The 24,105-nt window shown below is 36.4% G+C and overlaps 1 protein-coding gene and 2 long non-coding RNA genes across 4 annotated transcripts in view; 1 reads left to right on the top strand and 2 right to left on the bottom strand.

Moving 5' to 3' along the window:
- The window catches only part of LOC147831455 (uncharacterized), a 787,032-nt gene that overhangs the window by 561,844 nt on the left and 201,083 nt on the right, over positions 1-24,105 (bottom strand). The window lies entirely within an intron of this gene.
- Positions 1-24,105, bottom strand: part of LOC100334962 (histamine H3 receptor) — a 34,695-nt gene that overhangs the window by 4,300 nt on the left and 6,290 nt on the right. For both annotated transcript variants that reach the window (XR_015521509.1, XM_087303562.1), the window contains exon 2: positions 21,231-21,397. Coding sequence is in view for 1 of the 2 variants with exons in the window: in XM_087303562.1 (XP_087159688.1) it covers positions 21,231-21,397 (167 nt within the window). In the remaining variant the exon portion in view is untranslated. The remainder of the gene's footprint in view (positions 1-21,230; positions 21,398-24,105) is intronic.
- On the top strand, positions 12,349-15,539 carry LOC147838333 (uncharacterized). Its single transcript, XR_015521690.1, has 3 exons — positions 12,349-14,666; positions 14,739-14,946; positions 15,228-15,539. It is a non-coding gene; the product is annotated as an uncharacterized LOC147838333 (long non-coding RNA).

Below are 24,105 nucleotides of genomic sequence, written 5' to 3'. Positions count from 1 at the left end.
TACACAAAGGGCTTTTCAAGCAACAATGGCGGGTTTTTGTGGGTCGCACTTTACATTTTCATTAGCTCATGTTTTTGCATGAACTAATACTGAACAATACTTGTACAGCTTTTATTCATTAAAACATAGTTGAACATTAATGCGTTATTAAACATTCAAATTCACACCTGTGAACATGTTATTAACATAAACGAACAACGAATTACTTTATTTCCATTAACTAACATGAACGAAGCTAAATAAATGCTGTGATGTATTGTTTATTATTTGTTTATGTAAATAAATACATTATCTAACATTAACTAATACAATCTTATTGTTATGTGTTACCGTTTCATACTGTATAATACAACGTGTCATGTTTAATCTTAATTTATTTTGAGCAAAAAAGAAAATACAAATTGGAAACCTGTCAGGCATATTTAAGTTAAGAATCATTTGAAGACATATTCAAGGGGTAGTTCACACAAAAATGCTCAATTCTGCCATCATCTACCCATCCTCACTATTCGGTTTATTGGTTCCAAAATCAGCTAAAAGTTTATTTTGCTGAAAGGAATATCGGCCAAATAAAGTTTAAAAAGTTTTTTAGTTGAAATCGACCAATATCGGTATCGATATTGGCTAAAAGGGTTTCGCTGAAATCAATATTGGGCAAAAAATGTAAAAACTTTTTTTGGCCAGTTCAGCAAAAAAATGTTAAAAAGGTTTTTCTTGATACAGTATCAATATCGGCTGAAAGTTTGTTTTTTTTTAGCTAAAATTGATATAAGCCAAAAAAAAGCTTCTTTTGCTGAAATTGACCAAAATCTGTATTGAAATTGGCAAAAATTTTATTTTGCTGAAATTAATATAGGCCAAATAAATTACATTTTTTTTTGCTGAAATCAACCAATATTGGTATCAATATCAGCTGAAAAAGTTTTGTTGAAATCTATGTTGACCAAAAAAAAAATCCAAAATAATTTTTTTTTGGCTGAAATCGAAAAGGTTTTTTAATGAAATTGAAAAAAAAAAATTTAAAAAAGGTTTTTCACTGAATTTAACCAACATCAGTATCAATATCGGCTGAAAGTTGTTTTTTTTGCTAAAACCGATATTTGCCAATTATTTTTGTTTTTTTACTGAAATCAACTAATATCAGTATCAATATCAGCTGTTTATTTTGCTGAAATCAATATCAGCTAAAAATTTACAAAAGGTTTTTCACAGAAATCAACCAATATCAGTATCAATATCGTCACAAGGGTTTTGCTGAAATCAATATTGGCCAAAAAATGTAATTTTTTCCCTGAAATCGACCAAATTGGTATTGATATCGGCTGCAAGTTTTTTTGTGGAAATTGAAATCGGCCAAAAAAAAAAAAAAAGTATATTTTTTTTGCTGAAAATGACCAACATCGGTGTCAATATCGGCTGAATATTTAATCATGCTGAAATTAATATTGGCCAAGAAAACAAAACGTTGAAATCGACCAATATTGGTATCAATATTGGCTGAAACAGTTTTTTACTGAAATCAATATCAGCCAAAAAATAAATAAAAAAGGGTTTTCACTGAAATAATCAGTATCGATATTGGCTGAAAGTTTGTTTTTATTTTTTGCTGAAATTGACATCAGCCAGAAAAATAAATGAAAATCCTATCAATGCATGCCGATTTATTTTTCATGGTTTTTAAAAAATAAAAATAACTAAATAGGTAAATCTTGAGCTTAGTTTACTTCATAAAAGCTCTACACATTTCACTCACAACTGAAAATGTGAATGTAATTATACAAAAAAAAGACGCGTAATGCCACAAAACTCACTCAAACACAATGACTGTGCATTTTTTTAAATGTGCATATCAACTGCATGCCAAATCTGATTCAGCGCTCTTTCTAATCTTTTTGACGATGTATAATTGACACGCATTAATTTGAGACGGCGTGACAATACGTCTGTCTCCGCACCTCCATCTCCAGAGTCCGGCGCCAAAACACTTTATTTCAGTCACTTAAAAATGACAACTGGAAAAAAAAGATGACAAGCAGAGAAAGGGAATCATCTAGTCGTAAAAGACAGGAGCCCTCAAGGGTTTCCTCTTGTTAGAAACTAATGCCGTCTCGCCTCCTGAAATTACTGCAAATAATAGTTGTCTTTAGGGAACGTGTCGGAAACAAAAACACACGGCAAGCATCACAGCATTTCACACCTTCTGACATCTTGAACTGCATTCTGGGCCACCGGCGCTGCTATAAATGAGCTTTTTGATGTAATGTTCAGGGCTGCGTTTCTCGAAACCTTCCTAAGGCTACGTCACTCTTAAGTATACCGTAAGCCAGGGGAGTTCAAACTCGGTCCTGGAGGGCCGGTGTCCTGCATATTTTATTTCCAACCCCAATTAGACACACCTGAACCACCTAATCAAGCTCTTTCTAAGTATACTAGAAACTTCCAGGCAGGTGTGTTAAAGGAAGTTGGAGCTAAACTGTGCAGGACACCGGCCCTCCAGGACCGAGTTTGGACACCCCTGCTATAAGCTGTAAATAAGAGTGTTTTTTCTGGAGCTTTCTTAGTTGGGGATGCTCTCTTTTTGTCATACTTTTGTATAGTTGGTCTGGAGCACTCTTAGCTATAGCTTATCACTGCTTTTTTTTCTACATCTAAGTACAAACAGTGCAAAACATTTACACGGTAAAAAATGGCCGTGATTTTAACAGTAAAAAAACTTGTAAAAATGCTACAGTACAAATCCGTTAACGGAATGTTTCCTTAATATTTACGGCGAATAACCATAAATTGACTTTCCCAGAATTCCCTGCATGGCACATAACTTTTTATGCATTTTGCTGACATTAATATGGATGTTTTTAGTTGTTTCCCCATCAGTTATGTACATTAGAGATTTATGTTACATCTAATGTTGATAAACAATATTTATTTCATGACTTTAATTTTATGCGTGTTACCATACTGCTGCTGTGTGAATAACACTGAGCACCTTCTATGTGCTGATACTCTTTTCTGCTTGTGGGAAAGGTTGATTGTGATGAGCATTGGCTCTTTATGTAACTCCCTCATCACCACCTGCATGTATGTCTGAAGCCTGGTTTATACTTCTGCGTCAAGTGACCGGCGTAAACCACGGCGCATGCAACGCACGTAGCTGTGCATTTATACTTATACGTAGCTGTATATTAACACTTCCGAAACGCTAGTTGGCAGTGAGGTGTAAATGTTCCTCTGTGTCGAGTTTCTTCGCTGCTGTTTTGATTTCCTGAACACTTCCTGGATGTAGAAGTGGCTCAAACTCGCTCATTTTGAGGCAGGAACCGGCGGACGTGCAACAACTTTAACTATGAGGTAAACACAAAACAAAACTTTCCATCCGGAGCTCCTTCACGGGACTCCACACTTGTAAACAATCGCTACATCGGGCTCGCGCCATTCACTCGGCTCTCAGTCCCGCCCAGACTCATCAGCACTACCAAGCCGACCAATCACAGAGCTTGCGCTACGCGTCGTTGTGACGTGTAGTTATAATTTTTGAGAGGTGCACGTCAGCAACGCCGACGGCCATGTCGAAGGACTATGCGTCAGCGCCATAGCATACGCCGGCGTTTGACGCAGAAGTATAAATCAGCCTTAACTGTGTAACAAAAGATGTGTAGATGTTGGTCGTTCCACATACAGACATATTACCTCCATAAATTAAAAAAATACGGTAGTTTACGCTAAAAATGATAAATTACTTTTATGGTTTGTACCGAGTTTTTAACGGTAAAGTACTGGCGACCACAGCTGTCGTTTTTTTACCGTAAATTTTACGGATTTATTTTTTACAGTGTACCTTTTGACAGAGAACATGACAAGAAACTCATCACACTATCAAAGCTTAAACAGTATATTGTGCAGCTCTACAGGATTAAATCTGTCCACATTATATTTCACTTTACTATATTAAGTCTTGCGCTACATGGAAATAACTATACATCGCATGAGCGAAAATGATCTATTTTTCATATAAGTTTGTGTAAATATTAAACACATAATATTTGATTAGCGATATGCAATGCTGAGAATTTACTCCCGGCAACTATAAAGGAGATTTTTAGATATTTAGATGTTTCTAAACCCTTAAATCCAGATTTTTAAATATTGTCCAAATATTTATCTTATTTATCTTTATTAAGGTGAAATATGAAACTAAACTTTCCAAAAAAAAAAAGTGTTGTTAAAAAAGTATAGTATACAGCTATATTTAGCTTGTTTTGACACATTTAAAAATTGTGGCAAAGAAATAATAATTATTTGTTGTGGTCAGAGATAAATTAGGAAAATCCTTCATTTTGAGTTCTGAAAAGTCATGTGAAATTATAACTAACTGTAATACAACACTGTGAATCCATGACCCATTTGCTCAAACACGACACACAAAACGTGAAATGAATAAGGCATGTGGACAAAACACAAAATCTAAATCAAGTAATTTTAGCATGACAAAGTCATATTTATGCATATAAAAAATATTTTCCCGACAACAAAATTGTGGCTAGTGAAAATGCAGAGTGGCTAGTAGCGTTGGAAAACTACTAGCCACTGTGGCTGGTGATCAAAAAAGTTAATGTAAAGCCCTGTGTACAACTACATTTAAAGCTGCATTACACTATTAAAACACAACAAACAACTGATGTTACGTTCATCCCCATACTATCCACATTAAAAACCATACCACAGTCGTGCTAATCAAAGAAAAAGACACCTTCAGGATGGGACGGGATAATAATCAAAGGCAAATGAAGTCAGACATGCCTGTCAAATGCCAAACTGATAGGATCGCATCACCCTCTACATTCAGCTTCTGACAGATCCTTTAGAAATGTCATGTGCGATCTGAAAAGCACTATATTTACATGACAGAAAAAGCCTTTACAGATAAACCCCTGGAGTCAACAGGAAGTAGTGACATGACTGTTACTTCACAACAAATTTATGCGCTAAACATTCAGATTTCAATGCATTATTCATGAATAAACTCCAGAGACGCCGCTGATGTATTAAAAGTTGACTGTTTATTCAGTCACAAGCAGCCAAATTACCTCGCAAATTTGTTATTGTGGCTCGTATCTGCGCTTTTAATGTTTCTTAACAATCCCGATGCTATATTCTGTGCAGGAAATCAATATTTGCGTTTCATAACGCTGCTCTGGAATGTAATTGAGCTTTAGTGGGCTTATGAACCACATTTATTATTTCTCTTTTATCTGCTTTCACAGTAGGCCACGGTGTTTTCTGTCAGTGTGAATGGAGGTTATTTAAGGATCTCAACATGGCTTTGCTGTGTGCAATGGAGATAAATGCACACACTCAATGACAAAAATATATACTTCCTCTTCTTTACACGAGCTGCTGTTCAAAGCCTCTTTACAGCTGCTTTAAAACTCTACTAGCAGTTTATGAGCTGAAATAATTCATGGTAACACTTTATTTTGATGGTCCGTTTGAGTATTAGTAGACTGTCTGCTTAATATCCAACCCAAGCTCATTCTGGAAACGTAGCCCCGGGGACGTTTCTGGAGACCGCGATTTACGTGGCCGGAGGTACGCAAGGCCGCGTTTAGTTTTTTTCGAGCAAAGGCTGCGGGGCAGTGTGGCGGCGCTCCGCCCCTACTCTTCGCGCTCGCCGGCCGACGGCTCGCCTTCGAGTGGAGGGCTTTCCCGATGCAACCAGTTTGTCCGCTTAGCTCACAGCGTTGCGTCGACGGAGCTGAGGCCCCGGAGGAAGAGGAGCCGGCCGCGGGGACGACGACCGGGATCGAGTCCGGGGAACAGCGGTTCCGGAAATCAGGTAAGACGAAAAACGGAATCCGAAAAATAAGGGCAAGAACGCGGCCGGATCCGAAAAACGCGGTCGAAATCGAAGACGAGGGCTTTTGCTTTTTTTTCTGGACGCTTTTGCGAACCGTCACTCGGGTTTAGGGAAGGAGGAGGAGAAGGAGGAAGAGGAGGGCGGCCGAGTAGGCCGATCCGGCGGCTTTTCGCGCGAGAACGGCACAGGCGCGCGCTCCCAAGAGACGCCCGAGACACGAAAAAGCGCAAACAGCGGCCTCTCGCGGATCCGCAAAAAACAAAAACTGCTCGAATACGTACCTCCCGGGATTTAAATCGCTGTCCGCAAAAACATCCGCGGGGCTAGGTTTCCACAATGAGCCCGGGTTGTTTATATCTGTTGATACAGGCCCCGTTTACACTAATGCGTTTTAGTTTAGAAAACGGATAAGTTTTGCTACGGTTACGCCATCTGTCCACACTACGCTGGAGTTTTCGAGCGCCAAAAACGGAGCGCTTTGGAAACGCTGGAGAGGCTGTTTTCATTCTGAAACGCTGCTGCTCCGTCTCAGTGTGGATGAGGGAAAACAGAGACATCTGAAAACGGAGGCGGGGCTGCCGACATTCGCCTACCTGATTAGGGCTTTTGTGTCATTGTGTATCCTTCCCTTATTCGTCAAGCCTCTATCACATGACTATAACACATGGCTTTAACGCTACCGGAAAACAGCAGACCAGCCTTCACTGTAAATAACAACATGGACACAGAAACGCCATTGTGCAGTTATTCGTTTGTTACGTTTAGTAACAACTCGACCTCGTCGTCTGTCCACAAAAACACCTCTCTTGCTTTCTTTGCCATCGCGTTCATTGTTCAACTGGCGTTTGTTGACTAATAATAACCAAATGTCGAGCGAGACGCATGCTTCCTGTTTATATTAGAACGCGCATGCCCAGAGTGCGCGAATGGTCACGTGATATACGTTTTTGGTGCCGTAGTGTGGACGGAGATAGGATCAGAAATGCTAGGTGAAACGCTGGTGTGGACGCGGATCGTTTTTGATCTAAAACACCGTTTTAAAACTAAGGCCCCGTTTGCACTAGTGCGTTTAAGATCAAAAACGATCCGCGTCCACACTACCATTTCACCTAGCGTTTCTGAACATATCTCCGTCCACACTACGCCACCAAAAACCTATATCACGTGACCATTCGCGCACTCTGGGCATGCGCGTTCTAGTATAAACAGGAAGCATGTGTCTCGCTCGGCATTTGGTTATTGTTAGTCAACAAACGCCGGTTGAACAATGAACGCGATGGCAAAGAAAGCAAGAGAGGTGTTTTTGTGGACAGACGACGAGGTCGAGTTGTTACTAAACATAACAAATGAAAAACTGCACAATGGCGCCTAAAACAGACAATAGTGCAAACAACGCTCCCATTTCTGTGTCCATGTTGTTGTTTACAGTGAAGGCTGGTCTGCCGTCTTCCGGTAGCGTTAAAGCCATGTGTTATAGTGGCTTGACGAATAAGGGAAGGATACGCAATGACACAAAGGCCCCAATCAGGTAGCGAATCTCAGCAGCCACGCCTGTATGGCAACCAAAATCCAACATCTGATAGACGTCATAGAGGTAACATCCACACAACGTGAAGATGTAACATCAGGCCCGGATTGGCTAATCGGGAGGACCGAGAGAATTCCCGGTGGGCCGGTCCGTTTTTTTGGCCGCGAGGGCCGGTGTCCCTAGTTCCAGAATCGGTTGCTCTCAGCAGTCACACTTTTTAAAAATTATTTATCTATTTACTTGACCACAGCCTTCTTATTCAATATTTTACCGCAGCTCTGCTCTTTTTATCTATTTTCTCGTAGCCTCGTGAGCAAGATGCAGCCTGCAGGGTAATGATGATATAACTAGATAAGTCACCATTTAACGTACAGCTGTTGTGGTACAGTGGTTAGTACGTTAGAATATGACGCGGCCAACTTGGGTTCGGTCCTTGTCTGAGTAACAAATTTTTTTTTTTCATTTTTATTGTTAAGACATAATACTGTAAGGGTTGTTGAACATTTGAAGTTCTAAAAGAGCTGTTTTCTCAAAAAAAGACGTGATAGTGTAATTAGAAACTGAATTGGAAATAACCTTATTTTAATATAGTCAGTGGTGAACTGAGGTGGGCCGGTCTGAGGCTTGAAACTCCAGGGCTGAAAAAGAGTCCCACTCCGGCCCTGTGTAACATGATTAGACGTTGACAATCAGTTGGTTTTAGGTTGGACGTTGGTTTTAGGTTGGACATTAAAGTTGGCCTGACGTTGAGTTCTGACATCAACCCAATTTTCATCTCAAAACAAAATGCACTGTCCCAATAATGTTAGGGTACAACGTCAATCTGACATCATGTTGAAGTCTTATGCCTGCTGGGTAATTAAACATCTGTCATCATCTCTTCAGTGACATGGATCTAAACGGTCTCTGGGTCATCTTCTTGGACACTTTTAATGCTTTCAAACAGTTTGCTGCAATTATAAATCGCCCATATCTCGAGGTAGTTCATTATGATTCACCTTCTATGTGAGATCTGACTAGCCAGGAATCACAAGACTGATTTTTCTGATCCCAATAGACAAAAAAAACTAAGTAGTGACTGCAGTTTAAAGGAAAGTAGAAGAGCACAGGTACCAATACTGCACTAAAAATGTGTACATGTATGAGAGTAAAAGTACACATTCTTAAAAAGACTTCATAAATTACAACTCCTGAGATAAGCTACTCAATTACAGTAATTTAAGCATTTGTAATTAGTTACTTTACACCACTGTCAATGAACTTTACTTCAGGAAGCCTCGGTCGACATAAAGTGGGGGCTCGTCCGGGATAGTGGCTTCACTTTACGTTTAAGTAAAAAAAATAAATAAATAAGTTTATTGAAAGTTTCCCAGAGATGGGTTGCGGCTGGAAGGGCATCCGCTGCGTAAAAACTTGCTGGATAAGTTGGCGGTTCATTCCGCTGTGGCGACCCCAGATTAATAAAGGGACTAAGCCGACAAGAAAATGAATGAATGAATGAAGTTTATTAAAAGGGATAAATAAATGGACCAAACTCTAAGGGCTTCCTGGAAATATATTTTATTTGTTGCGCGTTTTAGGTTAAGAAAGAAACCACATGAGGGAGAATAAATGATCATTTCTGGGTGAACTCTCCTTTTAAGATGATCACCATGTAAACACAAAGCCGCACGCATTCTGTTTTCTTACAGCAGGCAGATGTTTTTAGCCGTGACTTTTTATCGGTGTGTTTTCCATCACCTCTCTCAGGGTGTTAAAGGTCAGCAATGGGGCCGGTGTTATTACCGTCACTCGCTGTGAATCATTATAGAAAACTGCGAGCAGCAGTCGTAGAACCCGATTCAGTCCATCCACTACAGATCTGCAGGAAAATTGTATATGCAAGTGAAAAATATATATACTAGTGTTCTATTTCTGAAACTAGCACACTAACTATAAATACTGTGCAATAGAACCTACACTCAGCATTTGCATGATGATATTATAATAATAACAATATTAATATTATTGCATGATGATATTATAATAACAATAATTATATTATTGCATGATGGTATTCTAATAATAACATTAATATTATTGCATGACGATATTGTAATAATTGTAATGTATTGTAATAATTACTACAGTTATATTATATTATGATGCAATGATATTAATATTGTTAATATTATAATAATAACGGTAATAATTTTGCATGATATTGTAATAATAGTGATATTATAATATTATTAATATTGCATGAAGATTTTCTAATAATAACGGTATTAATATTACTGCATGATAATATTATAGTAATAATGATATTGTATATCAATATATTATTGTATGATGTTACATTAATAACAATATTAATATTACTGCATGATGTTATATTAATATTGATAATAAAATTATTGCATGATTATTTATTATCAACGATATTAATATTATTATATGATGATATTCTAATAATAATGATGATATATTATTACATCATGATATAATAATAATAACTATATTAATATTACTGCATGATGATATAATAATAACAATATTAATATAATTGCATGATGATATTATAATAATAACAAGAATATAACATGATGCTATTATAATGATAACAATATTATTATTATTGCATGGCGATATTCTGATAATGATAATAATAATATTATTTTATGATGATATTATAATAATAACGGTATTAATATTTTTGCATGACGATATTCTAATAATAATGATAATAATATTATTTCATCATGACATTATAATAACTGTATTAATATTGTTGCATGATAATAAAGTTAATGATATTAATATTATTTCATGATGATAGATTAATAATTAGAATATTAATATTGCATCATGATTATCATAATAATATAATAATATAGCTCTACATATACCTATTTGTATATTTGCATTCACTACTTACTGCTTTTTCATATATTTATTATCTGTTTTTTGTCCTGTCTCTAATTCTGTTGCACTGTAGAAGCAAATTACTTATATGTGCGAACATACCTGGCAATAAAGCTCTTTCTGATTCTGATAACTATAGTCATATTATTTCATGATGATATGATAATAATAACAATATTAATATTATTGCATGATGATTTGTAATAATAATGATATTAATATTATTGCATGATGATATTATAATAATGCAGTATTATTATTGTTATTATTATAGTATTATCATGCAATATTTATATTGTTAATTTTATAACAATAACAATAATATTATTGCATGAAGATATTTTATTAATAACAATAATAATATTATTGCATGATGATATTATAATAATGGCAATATTAATATTATTGCATATTATTCTAAAACTAACAATAATATTGCATGAAAATATTCAAACGATAATATTATTGCATGACGATATTCTAACAATGCAATATTATTATTGTTATTATTATAATATTATCAAGCAATGATATTAATATTGTTGATATTATAATAATAATAACTATATTAATATTATTGCATGATGATATAATAATAATAACGATATTAATATTATAGCATGATCATATTCTAAAAATAACAATAATATTGCATGAAAATATTCAAATAATTACAATATTATTATTGCATGACAATATTATATTAATAACGATAATAATATTATTGCAAGATGATATTATAATTATAAAGATAATATTATTGCATGATAATATTATAATAATGAAGATAATAATATTATTGCATGATCATATTCTAAAAATAACAATAATATCACATGAAATTATTCAAATAGTAACGATAATATTATTGCATGACGATATGATAATAAAAACAATAATAATATTGCATGATGATATTATAATAATGATATTAATATTATAGCATGATGACTTAACAATAATATTTGCATGTAAATTTAGAGAGTCTAAATCATTATTGTGTCAGAAATTAAATAATTGGTGTGTTATCTATATTTGACGTCTATTTTTGGGCAATCTATAATGAATGAAAAATGTTGCACCATCTGGGATTAAACAATAGTTTACTACTGTACCTTTTAATACTAGCGCACACATCTACAATAATATGTGCACTACAAAAACCATTAAAAAACACATTTTATAATTAAAAAAAGAGCCATTTTGCATTTGATGAATATAAAAAAGAGCTAAAAACACTCACGCAACTATTGCAACACAAGACTGCCAAGAGCACTTCCTGCACTTTTCATACTCCTCACAATAAAACACAGCCATCTTCGAGCGAGGAAGCATTTTATGGGCCATTTTTGACACAAAAGCTGCGTTGCGTAACGGCGCCCGCGTCATGTGTGCTGGATGAAGACCGGAAGTTTTTTCATGCTCATTTTTGAGGTGCAGATGCCAAAAATAGGTGTCTTTTTGCTCACATTCCCAACAAATACACACATATCAGAGCATTCTTCCACATTTGGAAGGTGCAAATGTATTGTATCGTCCAGAGAAAAAAAAATGAACACAAGCAATTTAGGGCTCGCACAAATTTTAAAATCCCTGGTAGCCTCAGACAGGCACTCTTAGCCCAAAATAAAATTCTAGCAGCCCGAATAAAAAAGACAGTATTTACTGAATACTAAAATTATAATGGATTTCATCTTAGGCTATATACAGTTGAAGTCAGAATCATTCGCTCCTGGGAATTTTCTATTTCACATATTTCCCAAATGATGTTTAACAGATTCAGGAGTTTTATACACGCCAGCGGGTGCAAAGTGAGTGAGTGAGTGAGTGAGAGAGAGAGAGAGAGAGAGAGAGAGAGAGAGAGAGAGAGAGAGAGAGAGAGAGAGAGAGAGAGAGAGAGAGAGAGAGAGAGAACGAACTTTACCATATACTCGGAGAGGACGAATTGACATTTAGACTAGCTGCAAAATATGTATATACCCTACACACCACAAGAAATGGTTAATGTAAATTTTTACTATTATTATTATTATTATGTTTATCAAATGTATTGTTTTTTTTTTGTGTGTGTGTGTCATTATATCTTATCTGTATTACTATTAATTATTATTTTCAATGGTTTTAATGTTTCATATTTGAAATGCTTTGGCAATACTGTACTTAATGTCATGCCAATAAAGCAACTTGAACTGAACTGAAAACTGAACTGAGAGAGAGAGAGAGAGAGAGAGAGAGATGCACCTGCATCAGTCGGACCCCCAGTCTGTCCAATATAAAGCCCTTCTGGCTAATGAAAAACCTACAGTGTCTCATCCTCTAAACACACTGTTATCTGAACTACTGAAAAAAACACAAACCGAACCCGTCCCCAAACAAAACCTTCACAAACAAATTGACAAAACATTAAAATATAACTATGATGAAAAACTGAAAACTAAATTCAACCTCCAGACTAAACTTAAATGTTATTCGGCCCTAAATAGAACCACACAGTTGGCAAATTATTTAGCATTAAAAGAATTAAAAGAAAAGCACATTCTTTCTAAATATCGCCTCTGTGATCATGACCTAGAAATAGAAAAAGGCAGACATAAAAAAATCCTGGACTCCTAAGGAAAAGAGAATATGTCAACAGTGTGACACAAACCAAATAGAGGATGAGACACACTTCCTTCTGTTCTGCCCCAAATACACCACGACTAGAGAAATATTTTTCCCCCAATTTGAAACATTGATCAGTTAATTTTTTAATTTAAATGACTCAGAAAAACTTTACTATATACTCGGAGAGGACGAATTGACATTTAGACTAGCTGCAAAATATGTATACACCCTACACACCATAAGAAATGGTTAATGTAAATTTGTGTCTTATTTAAATAATTTAAACTTTTTACTATTATTATTGTTATATTTATCAAATGTATTGTTTTTTTTTGTGTGTGTCATTATATCTTATCTGTATTACTATTAATTATTATTTTCAATGGTTTTAATATGTTTCATATTTGAAATGCTTTGGCAATACTGTACTTAATGTCATGCCAATAAAGCAACTTAAACTGAAACTGAGAGAGAGAGAGAGAGAGAGAGAGATGGAGTTTTACAGCCATATTTTGTTTATTTTAAAAATATATTAAAATAGAAAACATCTATATTAAATGAGATAATAAGGCTGTTTTTGCTGTACTTTAAATGAAATAAATGGGGAGCAGAAAAACAAAAAACACACATTAAAAATCATTCTCGTCTATAACTTTTTGGCCAGACTTTTGGCAGATTTGCAGAGCTGCGTAATTATAATCCACCATGAAAACTGTCACAGAAATGCAGGTAAATATGGTAAAACACTCCTAATTGGTCATTAGCGTGATTTACACGAGATGTAAACAGCAAACAGCAAGTTTTCCTCATTCTATTTTGAGTAACCTGCTGGTCTTAGGGTTGAGTCTCCATGAGTTATGAATATAAATTGATGACTAACATAGAGAATATCTGCAGCAAATTGCACTGAAAAATTCATGAGCCCAGAAGGATTGATGGCTGGATCCGCAGCTTCATCAGCTTTTATCCAGCTCATCGGCTTATTATTCATCTGATGGCAATAATACCGTCTTCAGCGTCTTGTGGGTTTTGCTGAACAACTCATTTGTTTCAGACAAAAAGCAAAGTTGCGGTGCATCATCTGAGGCGGCGGCAAAAATAGGGTGATTTGTGTGTTGAATGACGAACACAAAATATCTAAATGGGAATAAATGAGGTATAAATACGTCAAATATTGTGATTACGCATGTGAGCTTTGATTGATGTTTAGGAAAATGCACGGCAAATTAGACAATTAAGTTGTTCATAAAGCTCAGGAAATTGACTTTTTGAAAGATAGGTTACAGCATGACTGTTCTACACATTTGTATCTATATCAGATTTTTTTTTTATTTATGTATGACTCTTCTGTCATACTTTTATTGTTAGTATTTAGTATTGCTTTTTTGCACAGAATTAAGTCTGCTTACAATTTCATTATACTTTGTATGATGACAGAAAAGATTCTGATGTTCAAAACTACATGAACACACAAAAAATGTAGACAACGCCCTCTAGTGGACTCGTCATGTTAAACATACGCAAGTTATGCAATTAATATTCACAAAAGTTTAGACAACGCCCTTTAGTGGATTTGTCATCTTAAACATACGCAAGTTAAGTAATACTCGCAAAAGTTTCGAAATCGCCCTCTAGTGGACTCGTCATGTTAAACATACGCAAGTTATGTAATTAATATTCGTAAAAGTTTAGACAACGCCCTCTAGTGGATTAGTCATGGTAAACATATGCAAGTTATGTAATTAATATTCGCAAAAGTTTAGACAACGCCCTCTAGTGGATTAGTCATGTTAAACATATGCAAGTTATGTAATTAATATTCGCAAAAGTTTAGACAACGCCCTCTAGTGGATTTGTCATCTTAAACATACGCAAGTTAAGTAATACTCGCAAAAGTTTCGAAAACGCCTTCTAGTGGATTCGTCATCTTGAACATACGCAAGTTATGTAATTAATATTCACAAAAGTTTAGACAACGCCCTCTAGTGGATTTGTCATTTTAAACATACGCAAGTTATGTAATTAATATTTGCAAAAGTTTAGACAACGCCCTCTAGTGGATTAGTCATCTTAAACATACGCAAGTTATGTAATTAATATTCACAAAAGTTTAGACAACGCCCTCTAGTGGATTCGTCATCTTGAACATACGCGAGTTATGTAATTATTATTCACAAAAGTTTAGACAACGCTCTCTAGTGGATTTGTCATCTTAAACATACGCAAGTTAAGTAATGCTCGCAAAAGTTTTGAAAACGCCCTCTAGTGGATTCGTCATGTTAAACATACGCAAGTTATGTAATTAATATTCACAAAAGTTTAGACAACACCCTCTAGTGGACTCATCATGTTAAACATATGCAAGTTATGTAATTAATATTCGCAAAAGTTTAGACAACGCTCTCTAATGGATTCATCATCTTAAACATACGCAAGTTATGTAATTAATATTCGCAAAAGTTTAGACAATGCTCTCTAGTGGATTTGTCATCTTAAACATATGCAAGTAATTAATACTCGCAAAAGTTTCGAAAATGCCCTCTAGTGGATTCGTCATCTTAAACATACGCAAGTAATGTTATTTGAAAAACTGTAGACAGCGTCCTGTATCTGAAATGTAACATATTTAAAGTTTACAAAAAAATTTAGACAGTGCCCTCTTATGGATTTGTCATTTGAAATGTACGTAACATTTTTTTTATATGCAAAAATGTAAACAACACCCTCTAGTAAATTTGCCATCTGAAACATACGCAATGTATTTTAGATTCACAAAAGTGTAGACTGCGCCCTATAGTGGATTTGTCATCTGAAATGTACGTGACTTATTTTTGATTTGCAAAAATGCAGACAGCTCTCTAGTGGATTTGTCATCTGATTCGTATGCATGCAATTTAGATTTGCAAATATGAAGATAGTGCCCTCTAGTGGATTCATTATCTGAAACATTCGTAACACATTGTAGATTTGTAATAATATAGGCAGCGCCTTCTTATACGTCATCTGAAACGTATGTAACATATTTTAGATTCGCAAAAATGTAGACAACGCCCTCTAGTGGATTTGTCTACTAAAACATACGCAACATATTTTAGGTTCGCAAATATGAAGACAGTACCCTCTAGTGGATTTGTCATTTAAAACGTACGTAAATGATTTTAAATTCACAAAAATGTAGACTGCACCCTCTAGTGAATGTCATCTGAAATGTACACTAGTAACAAATTTTAATTTGCAATAATGTAGACAGCGCTCTCCAGTGGATTTGTCATCTGAAATGTAACGTATTTAAAATTTACAAAAAAATGTAGACAGTGCCTCTAGTCAATTTGTCATCTGAAATGTCCGTGATATTTTTTTAGACTCGCAAAAATGTAAACAATACCTTCTATTAAATTTGCCATCTAAAACTTACATAACTGATTTTAAATTCACAAAAATGTAAACTGGACCCTCTAGTTGAATGCCATGTGAAATGTACACAAGTAACAAATTTTAATTTGCAATAATCTAGACAGCGCTCTCTAGTGGACTTCTCATCTGAAATGTATGCATTTATTTTGGATTCGCAAATATGAAGACAGCGCCATTTGAAACGTACGCATGTATTTTAGATTCGCAAATAGAAAAATATGTAGACAACGCCCTCTATTGGATTTATAATCTGAAATGTACGCATTATATATTAGATTCACAAAAATATATACAGCACCCGCTAGTGGGTTCGTCACCTGCAATGTATGCAAGTAATGTAATTTATATTCTCAAAAATGTAGACAGCACTCTTTAAAGGACGTGTCATCTGAAATGTATGTAGCATCTTGTATATTTGCAAAACATTTGTCATCTGAAACGTACGTAACATATTTTAGATTCGGAAAAAATGTAGACAACGCCCTCTAGTGGATTTGTTTTCTAACACCTATGTAACATTTTAGACTTGCAAAAATGTAGACAGCGCCCTCTAGTGGATTTATCATCTGAAACATGCAGTAAATTGTGCCACATTTATAAAAAAAATGTAAGCTGAAGCACATATTTTTATTGATCCTTGACTGACAAATCTGCTTGACAAACTCACAAATAGCCTGATATACTCATATATGTCCGTAAATTCAGATCGGTCCTGCCAGTGCAGTCCTATGGTTTCATCTGGGGAGCTTCTGACGGCAGCTGCAGTTGGAGATTGGCTCATTTATAATTAAGGTAGGACTATTCCACCATTTTGCATAGTGTTATCACTAGGGCCAGACGGAATCTGTTGACGTTTTTTGTTATTTCTGCTGAGAATTTTGGTAAAAGTCTGCGGATTTCTGCGGAATTATTTTGGGAGTATCATAACTAAAACCATAATATATGAAATAAAAAATAATATCTTTTAAACTTTTATTTAATATATAAAATGGAAATCCAATTAGATTCACTTTATTTGGTAAATAAAGCAAGTCTCTCATATAATATATATACTAAAAGAACGAAAATATTACTGTTCAAACTGCATTGGACATTAATCAGATGAACATTTTCACATTAGTCAATAATATTACTGAAATAGATTTACACACATTTACTAAAGTAAATAAACAGAATTAGTGATGGGCTAGAAATCTGCGGAAAACCTGTGGAATTCTGCGCGCGCAGATTCTGGGTGGGCCTAGTTATCACAAACAGATATTAGTGAATATTTTTGGTGTATTTATAGTCTTGAACTCAAAAGTTTCCAAAGCATCTCTGTTAAAATAGTTGGGTTAAAAATACCTTAACATATAATTCATAACATAATAAATAAAAAGAGCACATGTCACTCCGCTACTCATCCGTTTGCACTGGCTGCCAGTTGCTGCTCGCATCAAATTCAAAGCTCTGATGTTTGCTACAAAGCGACCTCTGGCTTTGCTCCTTCTTATCTGCTCTCACTTCTGCAGATCTATGTGCCCTCCAGAAACTTGCGTTCTGTGAATGAACGTCGCCTCGTGGTTCCATCCCAAAGGGGGAAGAAATCACTTTCCCGAACTCTCGCATTCAATCTGCCCAGTTGGTGGAATGAACTCCCTAACTGCATCAGAATGGCAGAGTCACTCGCTGTCTTCAAGAAACCACTAAAAACTCAACTATTTAGTCTCCACTTCCCTTCCTAATCTGCAATTGCCTCTCTGACTCCACCGCTAACTGTACTCAAAAATAAATTTAAAAATTACTAATGTTTTGGCTTCTTTAACTTTACATACCTGAAACTTGCCTACATCACTTACTCATTGTTGCTCCTATAGTTGTGTAAATTGCTTCCTTGTCCTCATTTGTAAGTCGCTTTGGATAAAAGCGTCTGCTAAATGACTAAATGTAAATGAAAATTCAACTATAGGTTCCCCTATTATGGGAAGGTGCTATTATGTTATTTTATCCCAATGCGTTGGGTTATTTTGATCAAATGTTATTTTTAACATTCTTGTATTACTATTACTTGAACCACTATTAATTTTATAATTATGGCTGTGTAAATAAATAAATGTCTCCGCTAGGTCCTAAAGGTGAGAATGGTGGCTGGATATCCCAAATATGTGTTTCATTTCCTCCAAAAAAAAAACTGTAGAGATAAACACGGAAGGTAGAGAAAGCGTTTCATCCATTTAATACAGATCGGCTATGAAGCGTGCGTTTGTATCATCAATAATTAAAAGTGCTGGTGAAACAGATAGGTAATTAGAGAGGTAATTTAATACAAAAAATAACAACAATATTATTGCATCAGAGCTTAAATAAACTTTATAACGCAAAAACAACATTACGTATGCATGTTAATGTTCAGTAATCAGTTGACTGTTGAAATTCAAAATTGTACCCCAACTAGTTGAGTTATTATATAAATATCCAAATGAAGGTTAAAAATAACCCAACAAAGCACCAAATATTTAACCCAACTGGTTAAGTTATTAATAAATAACCCAATAAAGGTTAAAGATAACCCAACAATCACCAAATATGTTTACCTCAACCATTGGGTAAATAAATAATTTAACGTCTTTTTAGATGCGCTTTCATGCCTTCACATTTTAGCCAGGAGACCTCTATTTTAACATTCAAAACCCATACCACCCTCCAAAAACCCTAGCAGACAGGAATTCAACAAAGGAGTTATTATGCTTTTAATAACTGCAACAAGTGTGTGAAGATTACAAGAATACAATTAACAAAGACTGACAGAATCCCTTCAGAGATGTCACTCCTTAGAAGGGATTAGGAAAGACTTCCTTCTGAATCGAAAACACTGTTACATTGCGTATATTATAGTGTAACACAACTGCAGGTTTGAACTTCTACGAATGTTTATTTTCGGGTGTTAGTCAATTAGTCTGTTTTTTTCCTGTAGGTTTTTACCTCTCCTCATGCCCCAGACACCTTATAAGCATCTTATATGTATTGGGAAATATTGTGCGGTTCTGAGTGTGCCCCGCACAGATGAGTGGGCTCAACAAACCACATATTGGGGACACACTCTCTCCTCTCCGTTATGCACCAGACACCCTATAAGAACCCCGTACTTCTTGGAAAACATTGTCTGTGTTCAAAATCCTTTCCTTTACCCCCTTAAATAGTGCACTATTCGAGGGAGCAGCCATTTGAAGTGGTGTCTAAAACCTTAGTGGATGTTCTGAAGTCAACTCAATCCCACAATAACGAGTGAATGTGCACCCAAAAGCTAGAAATACCCATAATGCACTGTGACAGTTTGCACGGCAAGGAATTTCCATATGTGACCACAAGATGGTGTCCACATCGGAATCCTATCGGTGTGAATTTAAAAATAAAATACTACTTAAAATAATGTTTGTATACATGATCGAAATCAAAATACTTTGTTTCATTAGCTCGCTAAGTGTTAAATAACTACCATTGAGTCTCACCAAATGTTTTAAATGTAATCCGTCTCAGAGGCTATGGCTGCGTTTGAAACCGCCTACTACTCAGTAGGAACTGCATTTGAATTTAAACGTACTACTTGCCGTTGGAAAAGTACGTTCTATACAGTATGCATGTGAAAAGTATTAATGGAATGGCGATGCATTACATCCGCCATTTTGTCATGGTCACGTGACCTACCACGTCAGTTGCGTCGCTTCACTCCCATTCATTAATTCTCTCGCGAGGCATCATGGGATAGCACAGCATTCATGCGATGCGCACTTCAGAATCTCGCTGGAAGTAGTAAGTCATGCGGGTACTTCTCGCATACTGATTTCTGAATTCTATAAATTCAGACCAACTACTCGGCTCGCATACTGATTTTAGCGTACTGTATAGTATTGAAGTATGCGGTTTCAGACACAGCTTATCAATCAGCAAAACACAAACAAAATGGCGTCCATTCATTGCTCCAATTCACTTTTTTATTCACTCTTTTAAGTGGACTATATTAGTGGACTAATGTAGGGAATAGTGCAACCCAAGCTCATTCTGAAAACGTAGTCCCGTGGACGTTTCTGGAGACAGCGGAATACGTCCCGGGGGGTACGTACGGCCGCGTTTATTTTTTTTCAAGCGAACGTTGCGGGGCGGTGTGACGCTGTTCCCTTTCACGCTTGCCTTACCTCCTTGTGGAGGGCTTCCCCGCTGCAACCCGTTTGTCCACTCAGCTCAGCGTGTACGTTGGCAGGCTCGAGATGCGGAGAGGGGTCGACCACGGCGACCGGTTTCGAGTCCGGGGGAGAGCAGTTCCAGCAATCAGGTAAGACAAAAACAGAATCCCAAGAATTAAGTGAACGAGTTTCGTGACAGGGTGAGAACGCGGCGAAATTCGAAAACGCGGTGGAATAAAAGAAAAAAATCAGGGCTTTTATTTTTTTGGATGGCTTTTGTGAACTGTTGCTCGGGTTTAGGGAAGCGAGCGGGCGGGCGGGTCAATTTGTAAAATCGGTCGGGTTCAGGGAAGGAGGAGGGTGAGTCGGCCGATTGGCCGGTCGCGCAGTCAATAATCCAGTCAGTCGGACAGTGGCCTCCGGCGGGTTCACACGAGAACAGCGCGAGCGCGGTTCGTCTATGGTGCAAAAAAGCGCGCAACAGCGGCCTCTCACGGATTCGCGAAAACAAAAACCTGCAGCCGTACGTACCCGCCGGGACGTATTCCGCGGTCTCCAGAAACGTCCGCGGGACTACGTTTCCACAATGAGCCCGGGTTGGAATAGTGGCATAGAGAGAAAATTAACTAACTTACACTTGTCATATCAATTTAATACCACTGTTCTCAGATAATCTGAGGGGCTTTTTTAGTCAAACGAGGCTGCTAAATATAAATTTAGTATAGTATATATAAATATAGTCGGCTGGTTGGGTGTTGGTACTTACAGCTCTGGTTACAGACAGGAACCGATCATAGCTGATTAAGACAATGTTGAAGACAGACGCCGTGCACAACAAGTAGTCCATCACCAGCCACAGCTTGCAGAGTCCACGACCCAGCATCCATCTGCCCGTCAAAATGTAGGGCATATAGAGCGGGATGCAGAAAGCTCCTGGAAAGAGACACATTTCACTGCGTTATGCAAATGTAGGATGGATATAACAATCAATGCAACCCAGGAACAGTAGAAATGCATACTTTGGGCTCAATTTTTGCGAAATGTCATATACGATGCTTAGGTTATGTTGCAGGTTCTAAAGACGACTCCACTAGAGGGTGCTGTCTACAGTTTTGCGAATCTCAAAATAAATTACTGCACTCTATAAATCTTGAAAATATTGTGCAATTCTGAGTGTGCTCCATACAGACGAGTGGGCTTGATAAATCACATATAGGAGCCTTACGCCCGATTCAAACGGGGCTTCAGCGTCAATGCTTGAAAGAGGGCGTGTCTGAAATTGGGGCTGACGCGATCACCATAGCAGTGTCAGACAATGAAATAAGTCACCAATCGGCTACCTTCTAAGCTGGTGTATTTGCATACAGCGATCTGATTGGCTGACGCTTCTGTCGGCACTTAAAGAGTTGAGAAAGTCCTAACTTCTGTAGCAAGCAACGCCCCTGAAGTGGCACTAACAATCTACAATGCAGTTCGGCAACGCGGACATTCGCGCTGCGTTAACCAATCAGAAGCTTGCTCTTGTAGGGGCGTGATTATGACGTAGCGCCTGTTGTTGGTGTCGAGAGGAAATCATCCTGCAGACACTGGACAACAGTTGATCAAACTGGGCTCGGCTCTGTCAGAAGCACCACTAAAAGCCTTCATCATCCAGGTATAGTTTCTGGAGGAGTTGATGAACTGACAGAGTTGGTGCACCTTTTAATTCATTTAGTGGACTCAGACACGGCGCCAAACAAATATACTGTGTTTTTCAGCCTTCCTAAAGCACCTAAACACAGCTATTCTCGCAATAAAATCCATGTTAGCCATTTAGCAATGAAGCTAGAGTCATCGGACAGACAGAAGCCCCGCCCATGACGCAAATCTCCATCTATTGTGAAGCGGATTTGATGCGCAAATGAAGTGAGGAAATTTAAAATGTTCATGCGTCTGTTTATGTGCAATTAGCACGGTTTATTCGCGCATTCCTTGTCTGGTGGTGGTGTGGAGAGACCCCCTAATGATTGTGAAGCGCTTTGGGTGTATGGCCATACACAATAAATGCGTTATATAAATACACACATTACACATTACATTAACACAACATAAGCACTCTATTCTTTTTAGAAAATACTGTGCAATTCTAAATGTGCTCCACATGGATATGTGGGCTTGGCAAACCAATTAATGTCAAAGGGTACCCAAAAGCGAACCGTACCGTACCACTTTTTGGTCACCCTTTGCAAAGGGTACCAACAGGCCAAAAGGATACCATAAGGCGGAGCTAGACGCGCAGCTGAACGCTATTGGTTAACAGAGAATGAAAACAAAGGAAGCGCCATGTTTAAAAACACAGCCGAGACATTACACCATTATAATATATGCATAATAACAAACCATGGTTGACCCGAGCTCAATCAAACCTTGTCGTCGTCTTGATGAACAGCTAGAAAGCTAAGAAGAACAAAATCTGCCGTGTCCTGTTGTTGTTTACGAGCCTGTCTAAAAGTGGGAACGGTTTCACTTTCTCCAGGAGCTCCAGATCGCGTCTATCTTTGAAGTCTAATGGTAAATTGTGACCAAGTTTGCTTTAGGTTAACCAAAATGGGTTTTCAATACCAAATGATGTCAAATACACTCAAAATTCCCAAATAACCAAACATTTTTAAGTGTATTTGTGACCATGTACTACAAAACAAGTCATAATATTTCTTACATTATTTTTTACCATATTTTTCCATATTTTTTAAATTATCTGCTAAACAAATTAGCTTTCTCATTGATAGATGGCACTATTTTAGATATAAACGTCTAAAATATATAGGAAATTGCAATCTAGTTAGCTTCAGGTCAACCGAAATTCCCAAATAACCAAACATTTTTTTGGTGTATTTGTGACTATGTACCACTAAAGTGGTCTTGTAGTCCAGGGCCTCATTTAAATGGTTAAAATATATGGCCTGGTGTTGTGCAAATAACTGCACAAAATAATCTGTTATTTGTCAATAATATGTCACTAAAAATATCATTAATGTGAAAAGGAATAAAAGTTTAAGTCGTCATACTGCCCCATGGTGTTCAACTGTTTCTGATTCAGTTTCAGCGATGCATATTACTAATCGGACATTAAGTTTTGATATATGTATGATAGGATATTTACAAATTGTCTTTATGAATCTTTACTTAATAATATTGATTTGAAGTCCAGGGTTACATATAGTTGGTCAAAATGTATTGCTCAATGGAAAATTGCAGTCTTGTAGCTTTAGGTCAACCAAAGTTAGGTTTTTAGTGCCAATGATGTAAAATACAATACACATTTCCAAATAACCATTTTTTTTTACTGATTATCCACTAAATAAATTAGCTTTCCAACTGATAGATGCCATTATTTTAGATATAAATGTCAAGAATGTATGGGGAATTGCAATAAAGTTAGCTTTTGGTCAACCGAAATTCCCAAATAACCAAACATATTTAAGCGTATTTGTGACCATATACTACAAAACAAGTCATAAGTGTCCATTTTTTTACATTATCTGCTGATAGATGACATTATTTTAGATATAAATGTTTAAAATGTATAGTGTATTGCAATCTAGTTAGCTTCAGGTCAACTAAAATTCCCAAATAACCAAACATTTTAAGAGTATTTGTGA

This window comes from Danio rerio, chromosome 22 (genome assembly GCF_052040795.2).
Source record: "Danio rerio strain M-AB ecotype USA chromosome 22, GRCz13ab, whole genome shotgun sequence".
Taxonomy (NCBI): domain Eukaryota; kingdom Metazoa; phylum Chordata; class Actinopteri; order Cypriniformes; family Danionidae; genus Danio; species Danio rerio.
Note: the sequence above shows the minus strand (reverse complement) of the source record. Positions and strands in the feature narration are given on the sequence as shown.